Source organism: Oncorhynchus mykiss, chromosome 10, assembly GCF_057628025.1.
Source record: "Oncorhynchus mykiss isolate SJ-2025 chromosome 10, ASM5762802v1, whole genome shotgun sequence".
In the NCBI taxonomy this organism is placed as follows: Eukaryota; Metazoa; Chordata; class Actinopteri; order Salmoniformes; family Salmonidae; genus Oncorhynchus; species Oncorhynchus mykiss.
The window spans coordinates 21,518,355-21,542,500 of NC_143031.1; the positions used below are offsets into that span (position 1 = coordinate 21,518,355).

Consider the following 24,146-nt stretch of genomic DNA (forward strand, 5'->3'; position numbering starts at 1 on the left):
GAGAGACTAACCATGAAACCCCCCTAGGTAAATGCAGGAACGACTTTTACCCTTTCGAGCAGCTAGCAAGGGGTTGATGGCACCCTGATGCCAAACAGTGATGAGTAGCGTCCAAGGCAACACGATCAACACGATGGCCAGAATGTCTCGTCTCTTCGGCATCTCCGAGGTCAAACCTGAGCCACGTCATTACCTGCAACACATTACCTGCTTAGTCTCCTTTACACTTTTACAGTTCCCTCTGGAAATATCGTTTTGATATTGGCAACACATTAACAATCTACTTACAGACATGTTAACATGTCGTTTTCCTCTGTTTTGACATGCAATGATTATTGTTAGCCAATTGAAAAAATAAATGTCCTCTCACTGTCAACTGCGTTTATTTTGTGTATATATTTGTATGAACATTACAAGATTCAACAACCGAGACATAAACTGAACAAGTTCCACAGACATGTGACTAACAGAAATGTAATAATGTGTCCCTGAACAAAGGGGGGGGGGGGGGGGGGGGTCAAAATCAAAAGTAACAGTCAGTATCTGGTGTGGCCACCAGCTGCATTAAGAACTGCAGTGCATCTCCTCCTCATGGACTGCACCAGATTTGCCAGTTCTGTGAGCCCTCACCCTCTGATCCAACAGGTCCCAGACGTGCTCAATGGGATTAAGATCTCGGCTCTTAACTGGCCATGGCAGACACTGACATTCCTGTCTTGCAGGAAATCGCGCACAAAACGAGCAGTATGGCTGGTGGCATTGTCATTTTTTATTATTATTTTTTAAACATTTTTATTTCACCTTTATTTAATCAGGTAGGCCAGTTGAGAACAAGTTCTCATTTACAACTGCAACCTGGCCAAGATACAGCAAAGCAGTGCGACAAAAAACAACACAGTGTTACACGTGGGTTAAACAAAAGTACAGTCAATAACACAATAGAAAAATCTAAATACAGTGTGGTCAAATGGCGTAAGGAGGTAAAGCAATAAATAAGCCATAGTAGCGAAGTAATTACAATTGAGCAAATTAAGACTGGAGTGATAGATATGCAGATGATGATGTGCAAGTAGAAAAACTGGTGTGCAAAAGAGCAAAAAAAAGTAAATAAAAAAAAAATTTGGGGATGAGGTAGTTAGTTGGATGGGCTATTTACAGATGGGCTGTGTACAGATGCAGCGATCGATAAGCTGCTCAGATAGCTGATTCTTAAAGTTAGTGAGGGAGATATAAGTCTCCAACTTCAATGATTTTTGTAATTCGTTCCAGTCATTGGCAGCAGAGAACTGTAAGGAAAGGCGGCCAAAGTAGGTGTTGGCTTTGGGGATGACCAGTGAGATATACCTGCTGGAGGCGTGCTATGGGTGGGTGTTGTTATGGTGACCAGTGGGCTGAGATAAGGTGGAGCATTACCTAGCAAAGACTTATAGATGACCTGGAGCCCGTGGGTCTGGTGACGAATATGTAGCGAGGGCCAGTCGATGAGAGCATACAGGTCGCAGTGGTGGGTGGTATATGGGGCTTTGGTGACAAAACAGATGGCACTATGATAGACTGCATATAGTTTGCTGAATAGATTGTTGAAGGGTATTTTGTAAATTACATCGCCGAAGTCGAGGATCGGTAGGACAGTCAGTTTTATGAGGGTATATTTGGCAGCGTGAGTGAAGGAGGCTTTGTTGCGAAATAGGAAGCTTATTCTAAATGTAATTTTGGATTGGAGATGCTTAGTATGAGTCTGGAAGGATAGTTTACAGTCTAGCCAGACACCTAGGTATATGTAGTTGTCCACATATTCTAAGTCAGAACCGTCCAGAGTAGTGATGCTAGTCGGGCGGGCGGGTGCGGACAGCGATTGGTTCAAAAGCACGCATTTAGTTTTACTAGCGTTTAAGAGCAGTTGGAGGCCACGGAAGGAGTGTTGTATGGCACTGAAGCTTGTTTGGAGGTTTGTTAACACAGTGTCCATAGAAGAGCCAGATGTACACAGAATGGTGTCGTCTGTGTAGAGGTGGATCAAGGAATCACCAGCAGCAAGAGCGACATCGTTGATATATACAGAGAAAAGAGTCAGCCCCGAGAATTGAACCCTGTGGCACCCCCATAGGGACTGCCAGAGGTCCGGACAACAGGCCCTCCGATTTGACACACTGAACTCTACCTGAGAAGTAGTGGGTGAACCAGGCGAGGCAGTCATTTGAGAAACCAAGGCTGTTGAGTCTGCCGTCAAGAATACGGTGATTAATAACTTCTTATGGCTGGGGGTCAGTATTGAGTAGCTTGGATGAATAAGTTGCCCAAAGTAAACGGCCTGCTCCTCAGGCTCAGTTGCTAATATATGCATATTATTAGTATTGGATAGAAAACATTCTAAAGTTTCTAAAACTGTTTGAATGATGTCTGTGAGTATAACAGAACTCATATGGCAGGCAAAATCCTGAGGAGAAATCAAAACAGGAAGTGAGAAATCTGAGCTTTGTATGTATTCACCACAATCCCCAATGAAATCCCTTGAGATATTAATGATGTTGCACTGCCTAGGGGTTCCACTAGATGTCAACCATCTATAGAAATTTGAATGAGACTTCTCCTGTGTTGTGGGAGTGAATGAGAGCAGAATCTATCAGGTGTCTGGCAGTCAGCCATTTTCTGATTACGCTTATTCCTCATGGTATCCACTTGCGTTTCATTGCTCATGAAGACACAAAGGAATACTCCGGTTGGAATTTTATTGAAGCTATATGTTAAAAACATCCTAATGATTGATTTTGCACTTAGTTTGAAATGTTTCTTCGACCTGTAATATGACTTTTGGAAGTTTTTGTCCGACGCAACGCTGACCAGAATGAGCGTTTGGATATGTATACCAAACGCGCTAATAAAAGAAGGTATTTGGACATAAATAACGGACATTATAAAAACAAAACAAACATTTATTGTGCACCTGGGATTCCTGGAGTGCTTTCTGATGTAGATCAAAGGTAAGGGAATATTTATCATGTAATTTCTTGTTTATGTTGACGCCATCATTGGGGCTATTGACTTTTACTTCTGAGCGCCGTCTCAGATTATTGCATGGTTTTCTTTTTCCATAAAGTTTTTTTGAAATCTGACACAGCGGTTGCATTAAGGAGAGGCATATCTATAATCTATAATCCCATGTGTATAATTTATATTATAATTTGCAAATAAATTCATAAAAAATCCTACAATGGGATTTTCAGATTTTTTTTCTCTAATTTTGTCTGTCATAGTTGAAGTGTACCTATGATGAAAATTACAGGCCTCTCTCATCTTTTTAAGTGGGAGAACTTGCACAATTGGTGGCTGACTAAATACTTTTTTGCCCCACTGTACATGTATGTTTGAGGAATTTAAATTTTTAGATTTTTGATGTTTTGAAATTGGCGCCCTGCACTTTCACTGGCTCCCGTTAACGGGATTACAGACATAATTAACAGAGTCAAAAGCCTTGGCCAGGTCGATAAAGACGGCTGCACAACACTGTCTTTTATCGATGGCGGTTAAGATATCGTTTAGTACCTTAAACGTGGCTGAGGTACACCCGTGACCAGCTCAGAAACCGGAATGCACAGCAGAGAAGGTACGATGGGATTCGAAATGGTCAGTAATCTGTTTGTTAACTTGGCTTTTGAAGACTTTAGAAAAGCAGGGCATTATGGGTATAGGTCTGTAACAGTTTGGGTCTAGTGTCACCCCCTTTGAAGAGGGGGATGTCCGCGGCAGTTTTCCAATCTTTAGGAATCTTGGATGATACAAAAGAGAGGTAGAACAGGCTAGTAATTGGGGTTGCAACAATGGCGACGGATAATCTTAGAAAGAGAGGGTCCAGATTGTCTAGCCCAAATGAAGGTCTGTGAAGTTATTTGGATTTTTACGAATTATCTTTGAAATACAGGGTCCTGAAAAAGGGGTGTTTCTTTTTTTGCTGAGTTTATATGTACACTGCTCAAAAAAATAAAGGGAACACTTAAACAACATAATGTAACTCCAAGTCAATCACACTTCTGTGAAATCAAACTGTCCACTTAGGAAGCAACACTGATTGACAATAAATTTCACATACTGTTGTGCAAATGGAATAGACAACAGGTGGAAATTATAGGCAATTAGCAAGACACCCCCAATAAAGGAGTGGTTCTGCAGGTGGTGACCACAGACCACTTCTCAGTTCCTATGCTTCCTGGCTGATGTTTTGGTCACTTTTGAATGCTGGCGGTGCTTTCACTCTAGTGGTAGCATGAGACGGAGTCTACAAACAAACAAGCGGCTCAGGTAGTGCAGCTCATCCAGGATGGCACATCAATGCGAGCTGTGGCAAGAAGGTTTGCTGTGTCTGTCAGCGTAGTTTCCAGAGCATTGAGGCGCTACCAGGAGACAGGCCATTACATAAGGAGACGTGGAGGAGGCCGTAGGAGGGCAACAACCCAGCAGCAGGACCGCTACCTCCGCCTTTGTGCAAGGAGGAGCAGGAGGAGCACTACCAGAGCCTTGCAAAATGACCTCCAGCAGGCCACAAATGTGCATGTGTCTGCTCAAACGGTCAGAAACAGACTCTATGAGGGTGGTATGAGGGCCCGACATCCACAGGTGGGGGTTGTGCTTACAGCCCAACACCGTGCAGGACGTTTGGTATTTGCCAGAGAACACCAAGATTGGCAAATTCGCCACTGGCGCCCTGTGCTTTTCACAGATGAAAGCAGGTTCACACTGAGCACATGTGACAGACGTGACAGTCTGGAGACGCCGTGGAGAACGTTCTGCTGCCTGCAACATCCTCCAGCATGACCGGTTTGGCGGTGGGTCAGTCATGGTGTGGGGTGGCATTTCTTTGTGCTCGCCAGAGGAAGCCTGACTGCCATTAGGTACCGAGATGAGATCCTCAGACCCCTTATGAGACCATATGCTGGTGCGGTTGGCCCTGGGTTCCTCCTAATGCAAGACAATGCTAGACCTCATGTGGCTGGAGTGTGTCAGCAGTTCCTGCAAGAGGAAGGCATTGATGCTATGGACCGCCCGTTCCCCAGACATGAATCCAATTGAGCACATCTGGGACATCATGTCTCGCTCCATCCACCAATGCCACATTGCACCACAGACTGTCCAGGAGTTGGTGGATGCTTTAGTCCAGGTCTGGGAGGAGATCCCTTAGGAGACCATCCGCCACCTCATCAGGAGCATGCCCAGGCGTTGTAGGGAGGTCATACAGGCACGTGGAGGCCACACACACTACTGAGCCTCATTTTGACTTGTTTTAAGGCCATTAAATCAAAGTTGGATCAGCCTGTAGTGTGGTTTTCCACTTTAATTTTGAGTGTGATTCCAAATCCAGACCTCCATGTGTTGATAAATTTGATTTCCATTGATTATTTTTGTGTGATTTTGTTGTCAGCACATTCAACTATGTAAAGAAAAAAGTATTTAATAAGAATATTTAATTCATTCAGATCTAGGATGTGTTATTTTAGTGTTCCCTTTATTTTTTTGAGCAGTGTGTGTATATATATATATATATATAAGGCTGAAACGTAACTCTCCGAAGGCACTATATATATATATATATATATATATATATATAGTGCCTTCGGAGAGTTACGTTTCAGCCTTATTATAACATTGATTAATTGAAAAAAAATCCTCAGCAATCTACACACAATACCCCATAATGACAAAGAAAAAACAGCTTTTTAGACATTTTTGCAATTGTATTAAAAATTTAAAACAGATATACTTTATTTTCGTAAGTATTCAGATCCTTTGCTATGAGACCTGAAATTGAGCTCAGGTGCATTTTGTTTCCATTGAACATCCTTGAGGTATTTCTACAACTTTAATGAAGTCCACCTGTGGTAAAATCTATAAATTAGACATGATTTGGAAAGGCACACACTTGTCTATTTAAGGTCCCACAGTTGACAGTGCGTGTCTGAGCAAAAACCAAGCCATGAGGTCGAAGGAACTGTCCGTAGAGCTCCGAGACAGGATTGTGTTGAGGCACAGATCTGGGGAAGGGTACAAAAAAATGTCTACAGTTCCTCCAAGAACACAGTGGCCTCAATCATAATTTTTTTGTGTGTTTAAAAAAAAATGTTTACCCCCTTTTTTCTCCCCAATTCCGTGGTATCCAATTGTTAGTAGCTACTATCTTGTCTCATCGCTACAGCTCCCGTACTGGCTTGGGAGAGACGAAGGTTGAAAGTCATGCGTCCTCCGATACACAACCCAACCAAGCAGCACTTCTTAACACAGCGCGCATCCAACCCGGAAGCCAGCCGCACCAATGTGTCGGAGGAAACAACGTGCACCTGGCAACCTTGGTTAGCGTGCACAGCGCCCGGCCCGCCACAGGAGTCGCTGGTGCGCGATGAGACAAGGATATCCCTACCGGCCAAGCCCTCCCTAACCCGGACAACGCTATGCCAATTGTGCGTCGCCCCATGGACCTCCCGGTCGCAGCCAGTTACGAGACTGGGCGCGAACTGAGCGAGTCTCTGGTGGCACAGCTGGCGCTGCAGTACAGCGCCCTTAAACACTGCGCCACCCAGGAGCCCTCTCAATCATTCTTAAATGGAACAGGTTTGTAACCACCAAAACTATTTCTAAACTGAGCAATTGGGGGAGAAGGGTCTTGGTCGGGGAGGTGACCAAGACCCGATGGTCACTCTGACAGAGCTCTAGAGTTCCTCTGTGGACATGGGAGAACCTTCCAGAAGGACAACAGTCTCTGCAGCACTCCACTAATCAAGCCTTTATGGTAGGGTGGCCAGACGGAAGCCACTCCTCAGTAAAAGGCACATGACAGCCTGCTAGGAGTTTGCCAAAAGGCACCTAAAGATTCTCAGACTATGAGAAACAAGATTGTCTGGTCTGATGAAACCAAGATTAAACTCTTTGGCCTGAATACCAAGCATCACGTCTGGAGGAAACTTGGCACCATCCCTATGGTGAAGCATGGTGGTGGCAGCATCATGCTGTGGGGATGGTTTTCAGGAACTGGGAGACTAGTCCGGATCGAGGCAAAGATGAACGGAGCAAAATACAGAGAGATCCTTGATGAAAACCTGCTCCAGAGCGCTCAGGACCTCAGACTGGGGCGAAGGTTCACCTTTCAACAGGACAATGACCCTAAGCACACAGCCAAGACAATGCAGGAGTGGCTTCGGGACAAGTCTCTGACTGTCCTTGAATGGCCCAGCCAGAGCACAGTCTTGAACCCGATCGAACATCTCTTTAGAGAGACCTGAAAATAGCTGTGCAGCAACGCTCCCCATCCAACCTGACAAAGCTTGAGAGGATCTGCAAAGAAGAATGGGAGAAACTCCCCAAATACAGATGTGCCAAGAAGACTCTATGCTGTAATCACATCCAAAGGTGTTTCTAAAAAATTACCGAGTAGAGTAAAGGGTCTGAATACTTATGTAAATGTGATATTCAAAAATGTCTAAAAACCAGTTTTGCTTCGTCATTATGGGATATTGTGTGTAGAAGAATACTATTTAATTAATTTGAGAATAAGGCTGTAACTGTTATGCACGTGAGTGAGGACCCAAAAGCGGTTTAACAAAAACAGAGTCCTTTAATGTCAAAACACAGGGAAGACATAGATCCTCTTCAGATGTATATAATGGCAGAATAGACAACCCGCAGAGAGGGCGACAAATGAATCATAAAGTCCTTCTGATATTTACAGAAGAGTCCCCCTTCTTAGCAGCAGAGGAGAATAGCTGGGTTAGAGTCCCCTTCTTAGCAGCAGAGGAGAATAGCTGGGTTAGCGGCGACAGACTGCTGGTCTCTCTGGGTAGGCGCGGGTCGTAGAGGACAGAGGTACCTGATCACACGTAGCATCAGATGAACAGGCAGATTCCGACAGGACAGGACAAGGGTGAAGCAAACAAGACGATAGTTTGGTTCTGGCATGAGAAACTCAAACGAGAATCTGACAAAGACAGAAGCAGGAACAGAGAGAGAAATAGAGACCTAATCAGAGGGAAAAAAGGAACAGGTGGGAAAAGGGTGAACGAGGTAGTTAGAGAAGATGAGGAACAGCTGGGGGAAGGAGAGGAAGAGAAGGTAACCTAATACGACCAGCAGAGGGAGACGGAGTGAAGAGAAAGAACAGGAACAAGACATAATATGACAATACATGACAGTAACGTAACAATAAGTTTTTTTTTTTTTTTTTTACCATTTACATTGCAGACTGAATTAAAATACAAATGATCTAAGCTCTGAATATGGATTGTTTTTAGATTAAAGCCACAATCCTGAACTTGTGTTTTAGCCCAATGGCAGCCCCATAATTTTGCTTCCCAGAAAACATGCCCACAATGGCACAAATGTTGTCCCCAAGTAGGCTGCCAACATTGGGCCAATGTGCCTTTGCTGGGCTAGCCTGTGTAGGGCTGATGTGGGATTGCTGTGGGCTAGCTTGTGTTGTGCTGGTGTGGGCTAGCAGACACCTTTCTGAACCATGGCTTCATTATAAAGCGTTGAACCTAAAGAATCAGTGACAGTAATTCTCCACTTTTCAAACGGGCTAGATTTATCCAGTTCATAGATGGATGGGTTGACCCATGTTGGAGCTAGCTGCCATCTAACGGGCGACCATTGCGGCAATGTTAAATCTGTCTGAATTCACCACATGCTAACCCTCCATTGAGGTTCTGCTATAGCTCCCAGACGTGTTCTGCAGAGATAAAGCATTTGCAAAGGAACCTGCTGCCCCTTCAAAGCCATTGCACCCCTAGAAAATATGTCAGAGACGGCTGCAAGCTTTCATTTCTTTCTGCCTCATAAAAAAGGCAAGCTGGAACACTACATATAAAGAATAGCTCCTACTGATAATGATCTGAGAAAGCATAAATGGGTTGTATTCCTAGGTTTTTGAATGACATCTGATGTTTAAATCGTTATTGTGCAGGTTCAAAGCATTAGTACTTCCCTCTCTGTGCAGATTATCTAGTTTCAATTGACTACTTATACTATTGGCAGCTGGTGGAAGGATAAATGGGGAGGACAGTAAACCCAAAATCTGAAAATGAGAAATTATACAGAGCTGTAAGCATAGAAATGCCAGGTGTTTCTTAGATCATGATGTGAAATCTGCGGGGAGATCTCATTTTAGCAAACTTTACAGTACTGTCGGCTTAAGGTATTACTCTCTGACTTCAATCTAGTAGTATAATCGGGTTTGTTTCAAATTAAAGGGATAGATTATGTAAGAAAACAACAGTAATTTGTAATTTGGGTGAACTATCCCTTTTAAATCCACAAGTATGTTTGACTTAAAATCATTTCTGTGGGTTTAAGGAAATGATTCTGTCTCATTCTGTCCAGAGCTACTCACGTGCAAACCAACTGACTGACTGTTTTGGTTGAAAGGATGACAAACACAAACGCTGATCTCTTGGCTCCCCAAAAGCATGATTAACACATTTCACAACTAAACACATTTAAATGCATCAACATAAAAGGAAACAGAGAGATAGTGTATTGGGCTCAGAGACTGTCTATTTGGCCAGGTAGGATATATGTATTCCATAAATCAAATACTCCTCTTTAAGTTACCACCTATCTCCAACCAAAACAGGAGGGATAAATAAGGCACAAAAAATAGCCACCCACCCTCTTTTCATTCTCCTCACCTTCGCTGTGTGAACAAGACAGATAGGCTTGTTAGTCACAGCTCTTTAGATGTAATTAATCCTTGATTAAAGAGGATAAACCTCAGTCTGGGAGATCAAAGGGACACAGTATCTAATTTTCGAGCTAGGCAAGTTGTGTTGGGGGTCTCTTTGTTAATTAGGTATAATTAATATCCGGAGGGCAATTGACAGAGTACAGAGTATTACAGAGTATCCTGGAAATCAACTTCGAAAACTTGGAAAAAATTACTTGAAAATTAGAAACTTCTGTCTGAGACACAAACATTACTTTAAATCAAACCTTATGAAAGCTCTGAGCCCTAATGCAACATCATTATAGCCTACATTACCCATTAGGACAGTATCAGCACAATGTCATATTATGGCCAACCTGTGGAAAGAGAATTGGCCTGCAATCCTAACACCAAACCACCATGTTCAACTGGTTGATTGTATGATAACAGTTATGTTAATGTAAACCCAGCCAACATGACCCCATTGACCCCATGTGGGTATTCAGTGGGCAAGGTTAGCCCACAACAATCCCACATCAGCCCATCATGTGCTAGCGAACAAAAACCTAACACAGGCTAGACCATACCAAGCCCCCACCAGCCCAACATGACCACACCAAGCACACACCAGCCCAACACGACCACACCAGGCCCACACCAACCCAACACAACCACACCAGGTCCACACCAACCCAACCCAACACGACCACACCAAACCCATACCAGCTAAACACAACCACACCAAACCCACACTAGCCCAACACAACCACACCAAGCCCACACCAGCCCAACACAACCACACCAAGCCCACACCAGCCCAACACGACCACACCAGCCCCAGGCCCACACCAACCCAACACGACCATACCAAGCCAACACCAGCACAACACGACCACACCAAGCCCACACCAACCCAACAGGACCACTCCAAGCTCAACACGTGCTAGCCCACACCAAGTCCACGCCAGACCAACACGTGCTAGTCTACACCAAGTCCACGCCAGACCAACATGTGCTAGCCCACACCAGCCCAACACGAGCTAGCCTAAAACAGCCCAACACAGACTAGCCCACACCAATCCAACACAGGCCAGCCCATACCAAGCCCAGCATGGACTAGCCCACATCAAGCCCAGCAAGGGCTAGCCCACACCAAGCCCAGAAAGGGCTAGCCCACACCAAGCCCAGCAAGGGCTAGCCCACACCAAGCCCAGCAAGGGTTAGCCCACACCAAGCCTAGCACAGGCTAGCCCACACCAAGCCTAGCACAGGCTAGCCCACACCAAGCCTAGCTAGAGGCTGGGGCTCATTAGAAAGGGAACACGTCCAGCATTGCTCCAACATGGCACTACATGGCAAGCCTAAAGCTGACACACTATGCATTATAATTATGTAATCAGTTTGATGTGGTATTAGAGCAACCATGACTAATATCTATATTCATTGTTAACGGAAAATTCCACCCTTTTTCAACATTAAATTCAATATCTTCAGCACCACCCCAATATCAAATTGTGAAAATGGCAGGTTGCTATGTTTTCTAGTAAAAAAAAAGAAAGCAAAGAGTTTCCGATTACATAATCCGGTGACACTGATGACATCATCTGGTGTGCATCATGTGATATTAAACAACTATGAGCAGGTGAAGGTTAGTAAAATGTGTTGCTATTTGTCATTAGCCTCATTTCTAAGATCCGTGTATGTTTTGTGTTTGGCAAATATAAATAGGTAGAGTTAAAAACAGACTATGAACATAAAATATAAGATGTTACTGTTTTAATCTTAGGGCAAGGCAGAATACTGCCCCCTTTGGAGGAATTGCGTGCCCATAGTAAACTGAAAAAAAATCTGTCCAAAATTGCTAATATATGCATATAATAGTTATTATTGGATAGAAAACACTCTAAAGCTTCTAAAACCGTTGGAATTATGTCTGTAAGTATAGCAGAACTCACAGGGCAGGCATTCTTCCAAACTAGTTTTGGGATCATGAAAGTTGGGGCAACTTTGACGTGATCGCCCCCACCCTTCCCAACCAGCTATGGATCTGGGGACACTTTCTATTTCTTCCACTAGATGTCCTCATTCAGGAGAGTGTTTAATCATTCAAATCCCGTGAGTTTTGGCCCTATGGGAGTGAATTGAGTGCGTGTCGCGAGAAAATACCTGTGCGTTAGGGCGCGAATTGGTCCCATTCATTCCTTTGTTCCAGCACTCCGGAGGAGAACTAACAATGACCGGTTGAATTGAAAATTGTTTTGTACGTTTAGAACATCCTAAAGCTTGATTCTGCACTTAGTTTGACCTGTTTAGTCGACATATAATATGTAATTTTGAAGTTTTGATGCGCAACTTTTCGGGACCAGAGGAAATTTTGGGTGCATTTCAGCTGATATTGTTAGCAGATGCTAATACAAAGACACAAGACTTGAAACCAAACAATGTTTTGGGTAAGTATGAACCCTTCCAGTACATTCTGAACGAAGACCATCAAAGGTAAGGGAATATTTATGCTGAAATTGTGTGTTTCTGTTGACTCCAACATAGCGGAGAAATATTGCTTATGTCTGAGCGCCGTCTCAGAATATTGAATAGTGAGCGATTTCTGTAACGTTAAAAAGAAATGTAACAAAGCGATTGCATTAAGATGCAGTGTATCTTTCTAACTATATGTAGAACATGTATATTTAGTCAAAGTTTATGATGTCTATTTACGTTATCTTGCGGCGCTATCTATATTTTCTGCGGACATTTTTCAGTATTTTCTGAACATGAATTCAATGTAAATGGACATTTATGGATATAAATGGCATATTATTGAAAAAAAAATGTACTGTGTAACATGTCCTATTACTGTCATCTGATGAAGATTTTCAAAAGGTTAGTGAATTATTTATTTTTTAATCCTGCTTTTAGAATTTTATATTTTCTGGGACAAAATGGCTGCCTCTTGTCTTCATTTCGGTGGTGGTCTAATATAAATATGTGGTGTGTTTTCGCCGTAAAACATTTAAAAAATCTGGCATGCTGGGTAGATGAACAATGTGTTTATCTTTCATTTGAGGTATTGGACTTGTTAATGTGTGGAGGTTAAATATTTCTAAGAATATTTTTGCGTTCCATGCGCCACGTTCCAGCTGAACGTGGGAGGGGTCGTTCCCAAAAGGGAACCCTCACCCGTCAACAGGCAGTTATTTGATGATAGTATATTAAGTCTAGTTTTATTTACTAGGAGGATTGAATCATTATAATTTCCACAAATTTACAAGGGAGGCCAATTTTTCACTTCCTACCTGGTCCAGCTTCCACTGTACAATTAGTAACAACATGTACACTCATCTTGTAAATGAGGACCCTGTTCTGTAACTTCACATCTGCTACATCTAGAAAAGCTGCCTGTCTGCCTGACCTCAGAAGAGGTGCAGGGCGATTCTATTTTTTTATTTTTGTTTACAGACTCCATTTTGCGTGGTAAGCAAAGCACATACCATGGATGTCATTATGTGATTGGACTGAGTCAAGACAAAACCATGACCTTGTTCTTCCTCACTAAACAGTGATGAAAAGAGGAACAACAATGGTGTTTTCTCTTGTGTCAGTATTTTAAGACGTGAGTGGACTGTAAAGTGTATCATACTGGAATAATATAGCCACAGGTCATAATAGGGGTATTATTCAAATCTGCAAACAAACTTGTATTAAAAATCTTGAGCTTAAAAAGCCAGACAAGCAAAGCCAACCCAGTATAGATATATTAAATGTTTATATTCATGATGTGAACTCAGCTTGTTTTACATGCAAAGCTTTTCTGAGTGAGAGAATTATATCAAACCCCCCCCCCCCCCCCCGAGGACATTGGAATGATGGAATGAGAAAACCCCCCAACACACAACACTTACAGTATCTGATTTATCTGACAACAAACCAGCTTTTTTCATTGTTCCTCCCTCGTTTCACTTACTGTATTGATGTTTGTAAATGCTCACTACCTCTTATGTGCTTACTAGTGACGCCAATTAATAGTTACATATTTTTCAGCTTTGTGATGCCTAGATATAGTAGATGTGCAAACTGAATCTAACTGATAGGTACTGTAGATATAACAGCCACTTTTTCAAATGCTTGGCAGCTCTGGAGTTTGTCCTCTGAATGCCATAGATTTGGGGGACTGACAGCAAGTCTCACTGCATGCTCCATGGTGACAGAGACATCACGAAGAGCCTCGCGTGCGTGTCCACACACACACACACACTCACACTCAGTGAAGGAGCTGGACAAGGACCAAACCATAAACCACACTGGAAGAAGCAGGGATCCTTACTAATGGAAACCACTGGGGTTGGCCTTGTTACATGTGGGAATGGCCCGGTAACTGTAAGCAGGCCACCCATAAACTCTGGTTGGACCATGCGGGTGGTTCAGTCGGCGAAACATTTGCGGGTCTTTTAATAATCAAATGCCAACACTTATCAAGGCAGCCATATTGCCTCTGCTGTGAGCTGCTTGTTGCAATACTATACAGGCTCTCAGCCACAAAGTCAATGGGATGGCTGTAAAGTCAAATTGCCATCGACAATGGTTGTGGTACAGTAGGACACCTGGCAGTAGGACAATAGGACACCGGGCAAAAAAAATGCTCATTCATTAAATATGAATAAACCTTTACCATATCATTAATGGAGACATTCCCCACAACCTTGAGTTCATGTATATTACCGGTATACAATATGGGTGGATTGCACAGGAGACTGCTGAGGGGAGAACGGCTCATAATAATGGGCGGAACGGCGCAAATGGAATGGAATCAAACACCTGGAAACTGTGTTTGATTTATTTGATACCATTCAGTTATTCCGCTCCAGTCAATACCACGAGCCTGTTCTCCCCATTTAAGATGCCACCAACCTCCTGTTGTGGATTGCAGATTGAGGAACCAAAAGGGTCATTTTGCTGATGAATGTATCCTGATCATGAATGCATTCATGTTGTGCAGCTCAATCTCATCAACTTGAAGTCTAGACTACAACAATATTGTTATATGTAAAAAAAAAAATCAAGAAGCCAAGATAGGACCTCAACCATTTTTTTTAAAGCTTCAAATTGAAATAGAGCCAATCCATCAAGTCAAGACAAAGTACAGATGTACTCTGGCAGCATAAAATGCACAATTGTCTATTCAATGTTTAACAGGAGGGAAAGGAAAGGGGGTTAATTTAGCACTTAATAAGATTGAAAGCTCCTTGTCATCTATTTAATGAACAGCACCAGTTCACCCAAACTATATATACAGTTAAAGTCGGAAGTTTACATACACCTTAGTCAAATACATTTCAACTCAGTTTTTCACAATTCCTGACATTTAATCCTAGTAAAAATCCCTGTTTTAGGTCAGTTAGGATCACCACTTTATTTTAAGAATGTGAAATGTCAGAATAATAGTAGAGAGAATTATTTCTTTCAGCTTTTATTTCTTTCATCACATTCCCAGTGGGTCAGAAGTTTACATACACTCAATTAGTATTTGATAGCGTTGCCTTTAAATTGTTGAACTTGAGTCAAACATTTTGGGTAGCCTTCCACAAGCTTCCTACAATAAGTTGGGTGAATTTTGGCCCATTCCTCCTGACAGAGCTGGTGTAACTGAGTCAGGTTTGTAGGCCTCCTTGCTCACACATGCCTTTTCAGTTCTGCCCACAAATGTTCTATAGGATTGAGGTCAGGGCTTTGTGATGGCCACTCCAATACCTTGACTTTGTTGTCCTTAAGCCATTTTGCCACAACTTTGGAAGTATGCTTGGGGTCATTGTTCATTTGGAAGACCCATTTGCGACCAAGCACTAACTTCCTGGCTGATGTCTTGAGATGCTGCTTCAATATATCCACATAATTTTACTTCCTCATGATGCAATCTATTTTGTGAAGTGCACTAGTCCCTCCTGCAGCAAAGCACCCCCACAACATGATGCTGCGGCCCCCGTACTTCACGGTTGGGATGGTGTTCTTCAACTTGCAAGCTTCCCCTTTTTCCTCCAAACATAACGATGGTCATTATAGCCAAACAGCTCTATTTTTGTTTCATCAGACCAGAGGACATTTCTCCAAAAAGTACGATCTTTGTCCCCATGTGCAGTTGCAAACTGTAGTCTGGCTTTTTTATGGTGGTTTTGGATCAGTGGCTTCTTCCTTGCTGAGCGGCATTTCAGGTTATTTGGATATAGATAATTTTGTACCCGTTTCCTCCAGCATCTTCACAAGATCCTTTGCTGTTGTTCTGAGATTGATTTGCACTTTTCGCACCAAAGTATGTTCATCTCTAGGAGACAGAACACATCTCCTTCCTGAGTGGTATGACGGCTGCGTGGTCCCATGGTGTTTATACTTGCGTACTATTGTTTCTACAGATGAACGTGGTACATTTAGGCGTTTGGAAATTGATCCCAAGACTTGTGGAGGTCTACATTTTTTTTTCTGAGGTCTTGGCTGATTTATTTTGATTTTTCCATGATGTCAAGCAAAGGTAGGCCTTGACATACAGTGCCTTGCGAAAGTATTCGGCCCCCTTGAACTTTGCGACCTTTTGCCACATTTCAGGCTTCAAACATAAAGATATAAAACTGTATTTTTTTGTGAAGAATCAACAACAAGTGGGACACAATCATGAAGTGGAATGACATTTATTGGATATTTCAAACTTTTTTAACAAATCAAAAACTGAAAAATTGGGCGTGCAAAATTATTCAGCCCCTTTACTTTCAGTGCAGCAAACTCTCTCCAGAAGTTCAGTGAAGATCTCTGAATGATCCAATGTTGACCTAAATGACTAATGATGATAAATACAATCCACCTGTGTGTAATCAAGTCTCTGTATAAATGCACCTGCACCGTGATAGTCTCAGAGGTCCGTTAAAAGCGCAGAGAGCATCATGAAGAACAAGGAACACACCAGGCAGGTCCGAGATACTGTTGTGAAGAAGTTTAAAGCCGTATTTTTATACAAAAAGATTTCCCACGCTTTAAACATCCCAAGGAGCACTGTGCAAGCGATAATATTGAAATGGAAGGAGTATCAGACCACTGCAAATCTACCAAGACCTGGCCGTCCCTCTAAACTTTCAGCTCATACAAGGAGAAGACTGATCAGAGATGCAGCCAAGAGGCCCATGATCACTCTGGATGAACTACAGAGATCTACAGCTGAGGTGGGAGACTCTGTCCATAGGACAACAATCAGTCGTATATTGCACAAATCTGGCCTTTATGGAAGAGTGGCAAAAAGATAGCCATTTCTTAAAGATATCCATAAAAAGTGTCGTTTAAAGTTTGCCACAAGCCACCTGGGAGACACACCAAACATGTGGAAGAAGGTGCTCTGGTCAGATGAAACCAAAATTGAACTTTTTGGCAACAATGCAAAACGTTACCTTCGGCGTAAAAGCAACACAGCTCATCACCCTGAACACATCATGTCCAATGTCAAACATGGTGGTGGCAGCATCATGGTTTGGGCCTGCTTTTCTTCAGCAGGGACAGGGAAGATGGTTAAAATTGATGGGAAGATGGATGGAGCCAAATACAGGACCATTCTGGAAGAAAACCTGATGGAGTCTGCAAAAGACCTGAGACTGGGACGGAGATTTGTCTTCCAACAAGACAATGATCCAAAACATAAAGCAAAATCTACAATGGAATGGTTCAAAAATAAACATATCCAGGTGTTAGAATGGCCAAGTCAAAGTCCAGACCTGAATCCAATCGAGAATCTGTGGAAAGAACTGAAAACTGCTGTTCACAAATGCTCTCCATCCAACCTCACTGAGCTCGAGCTGTTTTGCAAGGAGGAATGGGAAAAAATGTCAGTCTCTCGATGTGCAAAACTGATAGAGACATACCCCAAGCGACTTACAGCTGTAATCGCAGCAAAAGGTGGCACTACAAAGTATTAACTTAAGGGGGCTGAATAATTTTGCACGCCCAATTTTTCCGTTTTTGATTTGTTAAAAAAGTTTGAAATATCCAATAAATGTCGTTCCACTTCATGATTGTGTCCCACTTGTTGTTGATTCTTCACAAAAAAATACAGTTTTATATCTTTATGTTTGAAGCCTGAAATGTGGCAAAAGGTCGCAAAGTTCAAGGGGGCCGAATACTTTCGCAAGGCACTGTACATCCACAGGTACACCTCCAATGGACCCAAAATATGTACATTCTTCTAAAGCCATGACATCATTTTCTGGAATGTTCCAAGCTGTTTAAAGGCACAATCAACATAGTGTATGTAAACATCTGACCCACTGCATTTGTGATACAGTGAATTATAAGTGAAATAATCTGTCTGTAAACAATTGTTGGGAACTTTACGTGTGTCATGCACAAAGTCGATGTCCTAACAGACTTGCAAAATTCTAGGTTGTTAACAAGAAATTTGTGGAGTGGTTGAAAAACTAGTTTTAATGACTCCAACCTAAGTGCATGTAAACTTTCTACTTCTGATATCAAAACACTCAGACCGGGGTCTTTTTGTGTTAAATCCCAGTCTCAGTGGGGAAATCCACAATGTTGTCGGCATTAACGACCGTCACAAGGTGGGAGTAGGACAGGAAAGATGCTTTAGGTTAAGGTTATAAATATGTCAGCGTGGAATACAGTGGATTGTTGTCCATTTTAAATGTTAAAGAGAAAGTAGACTAATGTATTGGTTTTAATATGTGAAGTGCACATACAGATGCAGACATTTTTTGCATGCATACAGCATGACACAGCATCATGGAGTGTTATCAGTGCCAATTATAAAATGCAATAATTACGGTGATTGTTTTCAATTAAAATTGTCAAAAAGAAACAAAAATAGATGCTTTCAAAGAGCAATTTTTCAAGCAACAATTTTGATAGGACTGTTTGGGAATGGTCTGAGTGGGGAGGGGAAACTGAAAACTTCTGTTATTAGACAAAAGATTTGGAACTCTCTTTCTTATTGTTACATTAACTAATTTACTGCATGGTGATGTCGCCATGGAAGGCCAAAACTCCATCCCACAAAAACAGGCTCAATTTCAGGCAGTCTTTTCAAACAGCTCTTACACTAAACGGGCATCACAATTTCACAGTATCATTTCAACCTCATAGTATGGAAATATAAATAGAACACAGGAAAATCACATTTTTGACTGCACTGGTCAGTAGGAACCAATCTTTGTGTTCCCATGAGTGGTCTGCATGGGCATCCAAGCAGTTATCGAATCATCATTATAAATACTACCTATTTGTGCCACAGACCTACATGACATGTAGTTCTCAGGTCAATCCAATTGGATCAGTCCCTGAACCTGGACAGCAGGTTAAACATTCTTGACTTATTGAGATCATAGAAATAGAATCTCTAGAACAGACATCCCCATGTGTGTCAACACTCTATGATGGTGGTCATTATTTTCCTGTGGTTGAGATTGGGACTGATTCCAAAATAAGAGGGAAATCAAATGCCACAGCAACTCAAACATGAATGACTCGTCATACTCACAAGGACATTGGATCTGCTGCTCTTCTCAGGGAGGCAAATCCTGTAGTGTCTGGTGATGGTGCTATAGTGTGTCAGACGGGACCCATTAAGTCAGCTTCCTCCTCTCTCTCCAGTAAACTAGACAAAGTGATTTGCCCCACTGAGAAGCTATGAGTCTGAGCAGGCTGATCCGGGCAGTGCGTTCGGGCGGGAGTATTCGATCCACCGGCAGCAGGGTACTCTTCCTCAATGCCAGCCCCTGTGGAGACAGAAGAGGTCATCCCTCTGGAAGAATGCTGCTTCTCATTCCTAAAACAAAGGCTGTGATTGTTGAAAGCTGACGGAAGGAGAAGGGGGGGGGGGGGGGGCAATGGTGGGACAATGGAATAAATCACGTAAAAAATGTCACAGCCCTCTGAACGGAATTTTATGGGATGAGGCATTGAAAAACAAAGCGAGTGATGCATACCATTCAGGTCTTTCATCTGCAGTACAAGCAGCAGTCACATGGGCAGTCAGACAGACAGTTGTGTCATTTCTTTTCATTCGCATTAATTTCCTGACTAGCGTTATGAAAGGGCCACATTCTGAGCAGAATTCCTAAAGCCCCCAAACTGCCACATATTTGACATGGTAAAAATAATCCTCTAATCGAAGGAATTTCACAGATGGTAAAAAAGAAAACCGACTATACGAGAGGCAGTACAGGGAGACATTTCTAAATTGGATCAAGATTGGATTGAAGAACATGCTGATAGTGGTAATTTAGCTGGAAATTAGCTAAATACTTTTGGCATGGGGAATAGAATACTGTTGTTTCTCTGAGGAGTGCATGCAGCAGGTGTTTTGGATGAGGAGGAACTGTCTGTGAACTCCCTGCCCTGTGACAGACTAGACCAGTCGAGATCAAAGCTACTGTATTAAAATGGCAATGTGAAATAAAAGAGTACTCAGAATGAGTGAATTAGTCATTTTAAGATAAATTGTTCATCAGTGAAGTAATATAATATTATATTGAATGATGTACCAAATTCTGTATATGCTTTGGACTCGATAACCTCTTCAGCAAAGAAAACATTTGTCAGATTTCTTCAGAATTTGTCACAAAAAACCCCAACAACAACTGATGACATGTTTGAAATCTCACAACCCATTTATTCTTTAGTACCAGACAGGTGAGACAGACAGTTCTTGAAAAGGCATGCACCCCGTCTGTCTCCTTTTTTGAAGAAGATATTTGTTAGGGTATTTTACTTTAAGGGCCATGACAGAAGACGATGGAAGGCAGCTCACAAAATAAGATTACAGGATGACAGAGAGAAGGGTATCCTTGAAAAACTCAAATCTGATTCTGGCAGTTGGCTCCTGTTGACTGACAAGTCTGTCTTATTTCCTAATCCAAAAAGATAATAAAATCATTGACAAATGTTATCATTTCATTTTATAAAAAAAAAGGCTCTGTTAACCTCATTGTGCGAGAAAAGTCTTCTCTTGAATGATGCTTTATATTCCAACCAGTGTTGGGGAGTCATTTCCTAAGTGTAATTCAACTAGCAATTTAACTCTATTTTGCAGTAGCTTGGTGGTAGTTTAACTAAATTTAAATCTTTGTAGTGTTTTGCAGTAGTTCACAACTTGTTTGCCATTTGGTGTAGTACATATTTGGCAAATTTGACATGGTAAAAATATGTTTCTCTCTCCCTGACCACTGGACTAACTTGATGCACTCACTCTGACTGTTATACAGATCTCACTGCACTGTTATCATCTGACTCCAGAGAGTGATGTGTTCTTGCAGTCATGTTTCTTACCTTTGTATTATGATAATCAGACACACTTTTTCTAAGTAACTTTAGTTACTGTGCGGCCCCCCAAAGAAATGCCACCCCACACCATGACTGACCCACCGCCAAACCGGTCATGCTGGAGGATGTTGCAGGCAGCAGAACGTTCTCCACGGCGTCTCCAGACTCTGTCACGTCTGTCACATGTGCTCAGTGTGAACCTGCTTTCATCTGGGCTGTAAGCACAACACCCACCTGTGGACATCGGGCCCTCATACCACCATCATGGAGTCTGTTTCTGACCGTTTGAGCAGACACATGCACATTTGTGGCCTGCTGGAGGTCATTTTGCTGGGCTCTGGCAGTGCTCCTCCTTGCACAAAGGAGGAGGTAGTGGTCCTGCTGCTGGGTTGCTGCCCTCCTATGGCCTCCTCCATGTCTCCTGATGTACTGGCCTGTCTCCTGGTAGCGCCTCCATGCTTTGGACACTACACTGACAGACACAGCAAACCTTCTTGCCACAGCTCGCATTGATGTGCCATCCTGGATGAGCTGCACTACCTGAGTCACTTGTGTGGGTTGTAGACTCCGTCTCATGCTACCACTAGAGTGAAAGCACCGCCAGTATTCAAAAGTGACCAAAACATCAGCCAGGAAGCATAGGAACTGAGAAGTGGTCTGTGGTCAACACCTGCAGAACCACTCCTTTATTGGGGGTGTCTTGCTAATTGCCTATAATTTCCACCTGTTGTCTATTCCATTTGCACAACAGCATGTAAAATGTATTGTCAATCAGTGTTGCTTCCTAAGTGGACAGGTTGATTTTACAGAAGTGTGATTGACTTGGACTTACATTATGTTGTTTAAGTGTTCCCTTTATGTAGATTTTGCAGGTTTTCCGACTTACAAAATATGTAGAGATCTGTAATTTTTATCATAGGTACACTTCAACTGTGAGAGACGGAATCTAAAACAAAAATCCAGAAAATCAAGTTGTATGATTTTTAAGTAAATCATTTGCATTTGATTGCATGACATAATTATTTGATCACCTACCAACCAGTAAGAATTCCGGCTCTCACATACATGTTAGTTTTTCTTTAAGAAGCCCTCCTGTTCTCCACCTGTATTAACTGCACCTTTTTGAACTCGTTACCTGTATAAAAGACACCTGTCCACACACTCAATCAAACAGACTCCAACCTCTCCACAATGGCCAAGACCAGAGAGCCGTGTAAGGACATCATAGATAAAATTGTAGACCTGCACAAGGCTGGGATGGGCTACAGGACAATCGGCAAGCAGCTTGGTTTGAAGGCAACAATTGTTGGCGCAATTATTAGAAAATGGAAGAAGTTCAAGATGACGGTCAATCACCCTCGGTCTGGGGCTCCATGCAAGATCTCACCTCGTGGGGCATCAATGATCATGAGGAAGGTGAGGGATCAGCCCAGAACTAAACGGCAGGACCTGGTCAATGAATTGAAGAGAGCTGGGACCACAGGCTAAAAAAAACCCATTAGTAACACATTACGCAGTCATGGATTAAAATCCTGCAGCGCACGCAAGGTCCCCCTGCTCAAGCCAGCGCATGTCCAGGCCAGTCTGAAGTTTGCCAATGACCATCTGGATGATCCAGAGGAGGAATGGGAGAAGGTCATGTGGTCTGATGAGACAAAAATAGAGCTTTTTGGTCTAACCTCCACTCGCCGTGTTTGGAGGAAGAAGAAGGATGAGTACGACCCCAAGAACACCATCCCAACCGTGAAGCATGGAGGTGGAAACATCATTCTTTGGGGATGCTTTTCTGCAAAGGGGACAGGACGACTGCACCGTATTGAGGGGAGGATGGATGGGGCCATGTATCGCGAGATCTTGGCCAACAACCTCCTTCCCTCAGTAAGAGCATTGAAGATGGGTCGTGGCTGGGTCTTCCAGCATGACAACGACCCGAAACACACTGCCAGGGCAACTAAGGAGTAAGAAGCATCTCAAGGTCCTGGAGTGGCCTAGCCAGTCTCCAGACCAGAACCCAATAGAAAATCTTTGGAGGGAGCTGAAAGTCCGTATTGCCCAGCGACAGCCCCGAAACCTGAAGGATCTGGAGAAGGTCTGTATGGAGGAGTGGGCCAAAATCCCTGCTGCAGTGTATGCAAACCTGGTCAAGAATTACAGGAAACATATGATCTCTGTAATTGCAAACAAAGGTTTCTGTACCAAATATTAAGTTCTGCTTTTCTGATGTATAAAATACTTATGTCATGCAACAAAATGCAAATGAATTACTTAAAAATCATACAATGTGATTTTCTGGATTTTTGTTTTAGATTCCGTCTCTCACAGTTGAGGTGTACCTATGATAAAAATTACAGACCTCTAAATGCTTTGTAAGTGGGGAAACCTGCAAAATCGGCAGTGTATCAAACACTCGTTCTCCCCATTTTGTGTGTGTGTGTGTGTATATACAGTGCCTTGCGAAAGTATTCGGCCCCCTTGAACTTTGCGACCTTTTTCCACATTTCAGGCTTCAAACATAAAGATATAAAACTGTATTTTTTTGTGAAGAATCAACAACAAGTGGGACACAATCATGAAGTGGAACGACATTTATTGGATATTTCAAACTTTTTTAACAAATCAAAAACTGAAAAATTGGGCGTGCAAAATTTTTCAGCCCCCTTAAGTTAATACTTTGTAGTGCCACCTTTTGCTGCGATTACAGCTGTAAGTCGCTTGGGGTATGTCTCTATCAGTTTTGCACATCGAGAGACTGAATTTTTTCCCCATTCCTCCTTGCAAAACAGCTCGAGCTCAGTGAGGTTGGATGGAGAGCATTTGTGAACAGCAGTTTTCAGTTCTTTCCACAGATTCTCGATTGGATTCAGGTCTGGACTTTGACTTGGCCATTCTAACACCTGGATATGTTTATTTTTGAACCATTCCATTGTAGATTTTGCTTTATGTTTTGGATCATTGTCTTGTTGGAAAACAAATCTCCGTCCCAGTCTCAGGTCTTTTGCAGACTCCATCAGGTTTTCTTCCAGAATGGTGCTGTATTTGGCTCCATCCATCTTCCCATCAATTTTAACCATCTTCCCTGTCCCTGCTGAAGAAAAGCAGGCCCAAACCATGATGCTGCCACCACCATGTTTGACAGTGGGGATGGTGTGTTCAGCTGTGTTGCTTT

The 24,146-nt window shown here is 42.6% G+C and overlaps 1 protein-coding gene across 3 annotated transcripts in view; it reads right to left on the reverse strand.

Annotated features, from left to right (window-relative positions):
- LOC110533502 (galactosylgalactosylxylosylprotein 3-beta-glucuronosyltransferase 1) overlaps positions 1-24,146 on the reverse strand; it is a 52,713-nt gene that overhangs the window by 4,699 nt on the left and 23,868 nt on the right. For all 3 annotated transcript variants that reach the window (XM_036989898.2, XM_021617769.3, XM_021617768.3), the window contains exons 2-3: positions 19,197-19,434; positions 51-193 (exon numbers count right to left, since the gene is read on the reverse strand). In XM_036989898.2, coding sequence (XP_036845793.1) covers positions 51-162 — 112 coding nt within the window. In that variant the 5' untranslated portion in view covers positions 163-193; positions 19,197-19,434. The remainder of the gene's footprint in view (positions 1-50; positions 194-19,196; positions 19,435-24,146) is intronic.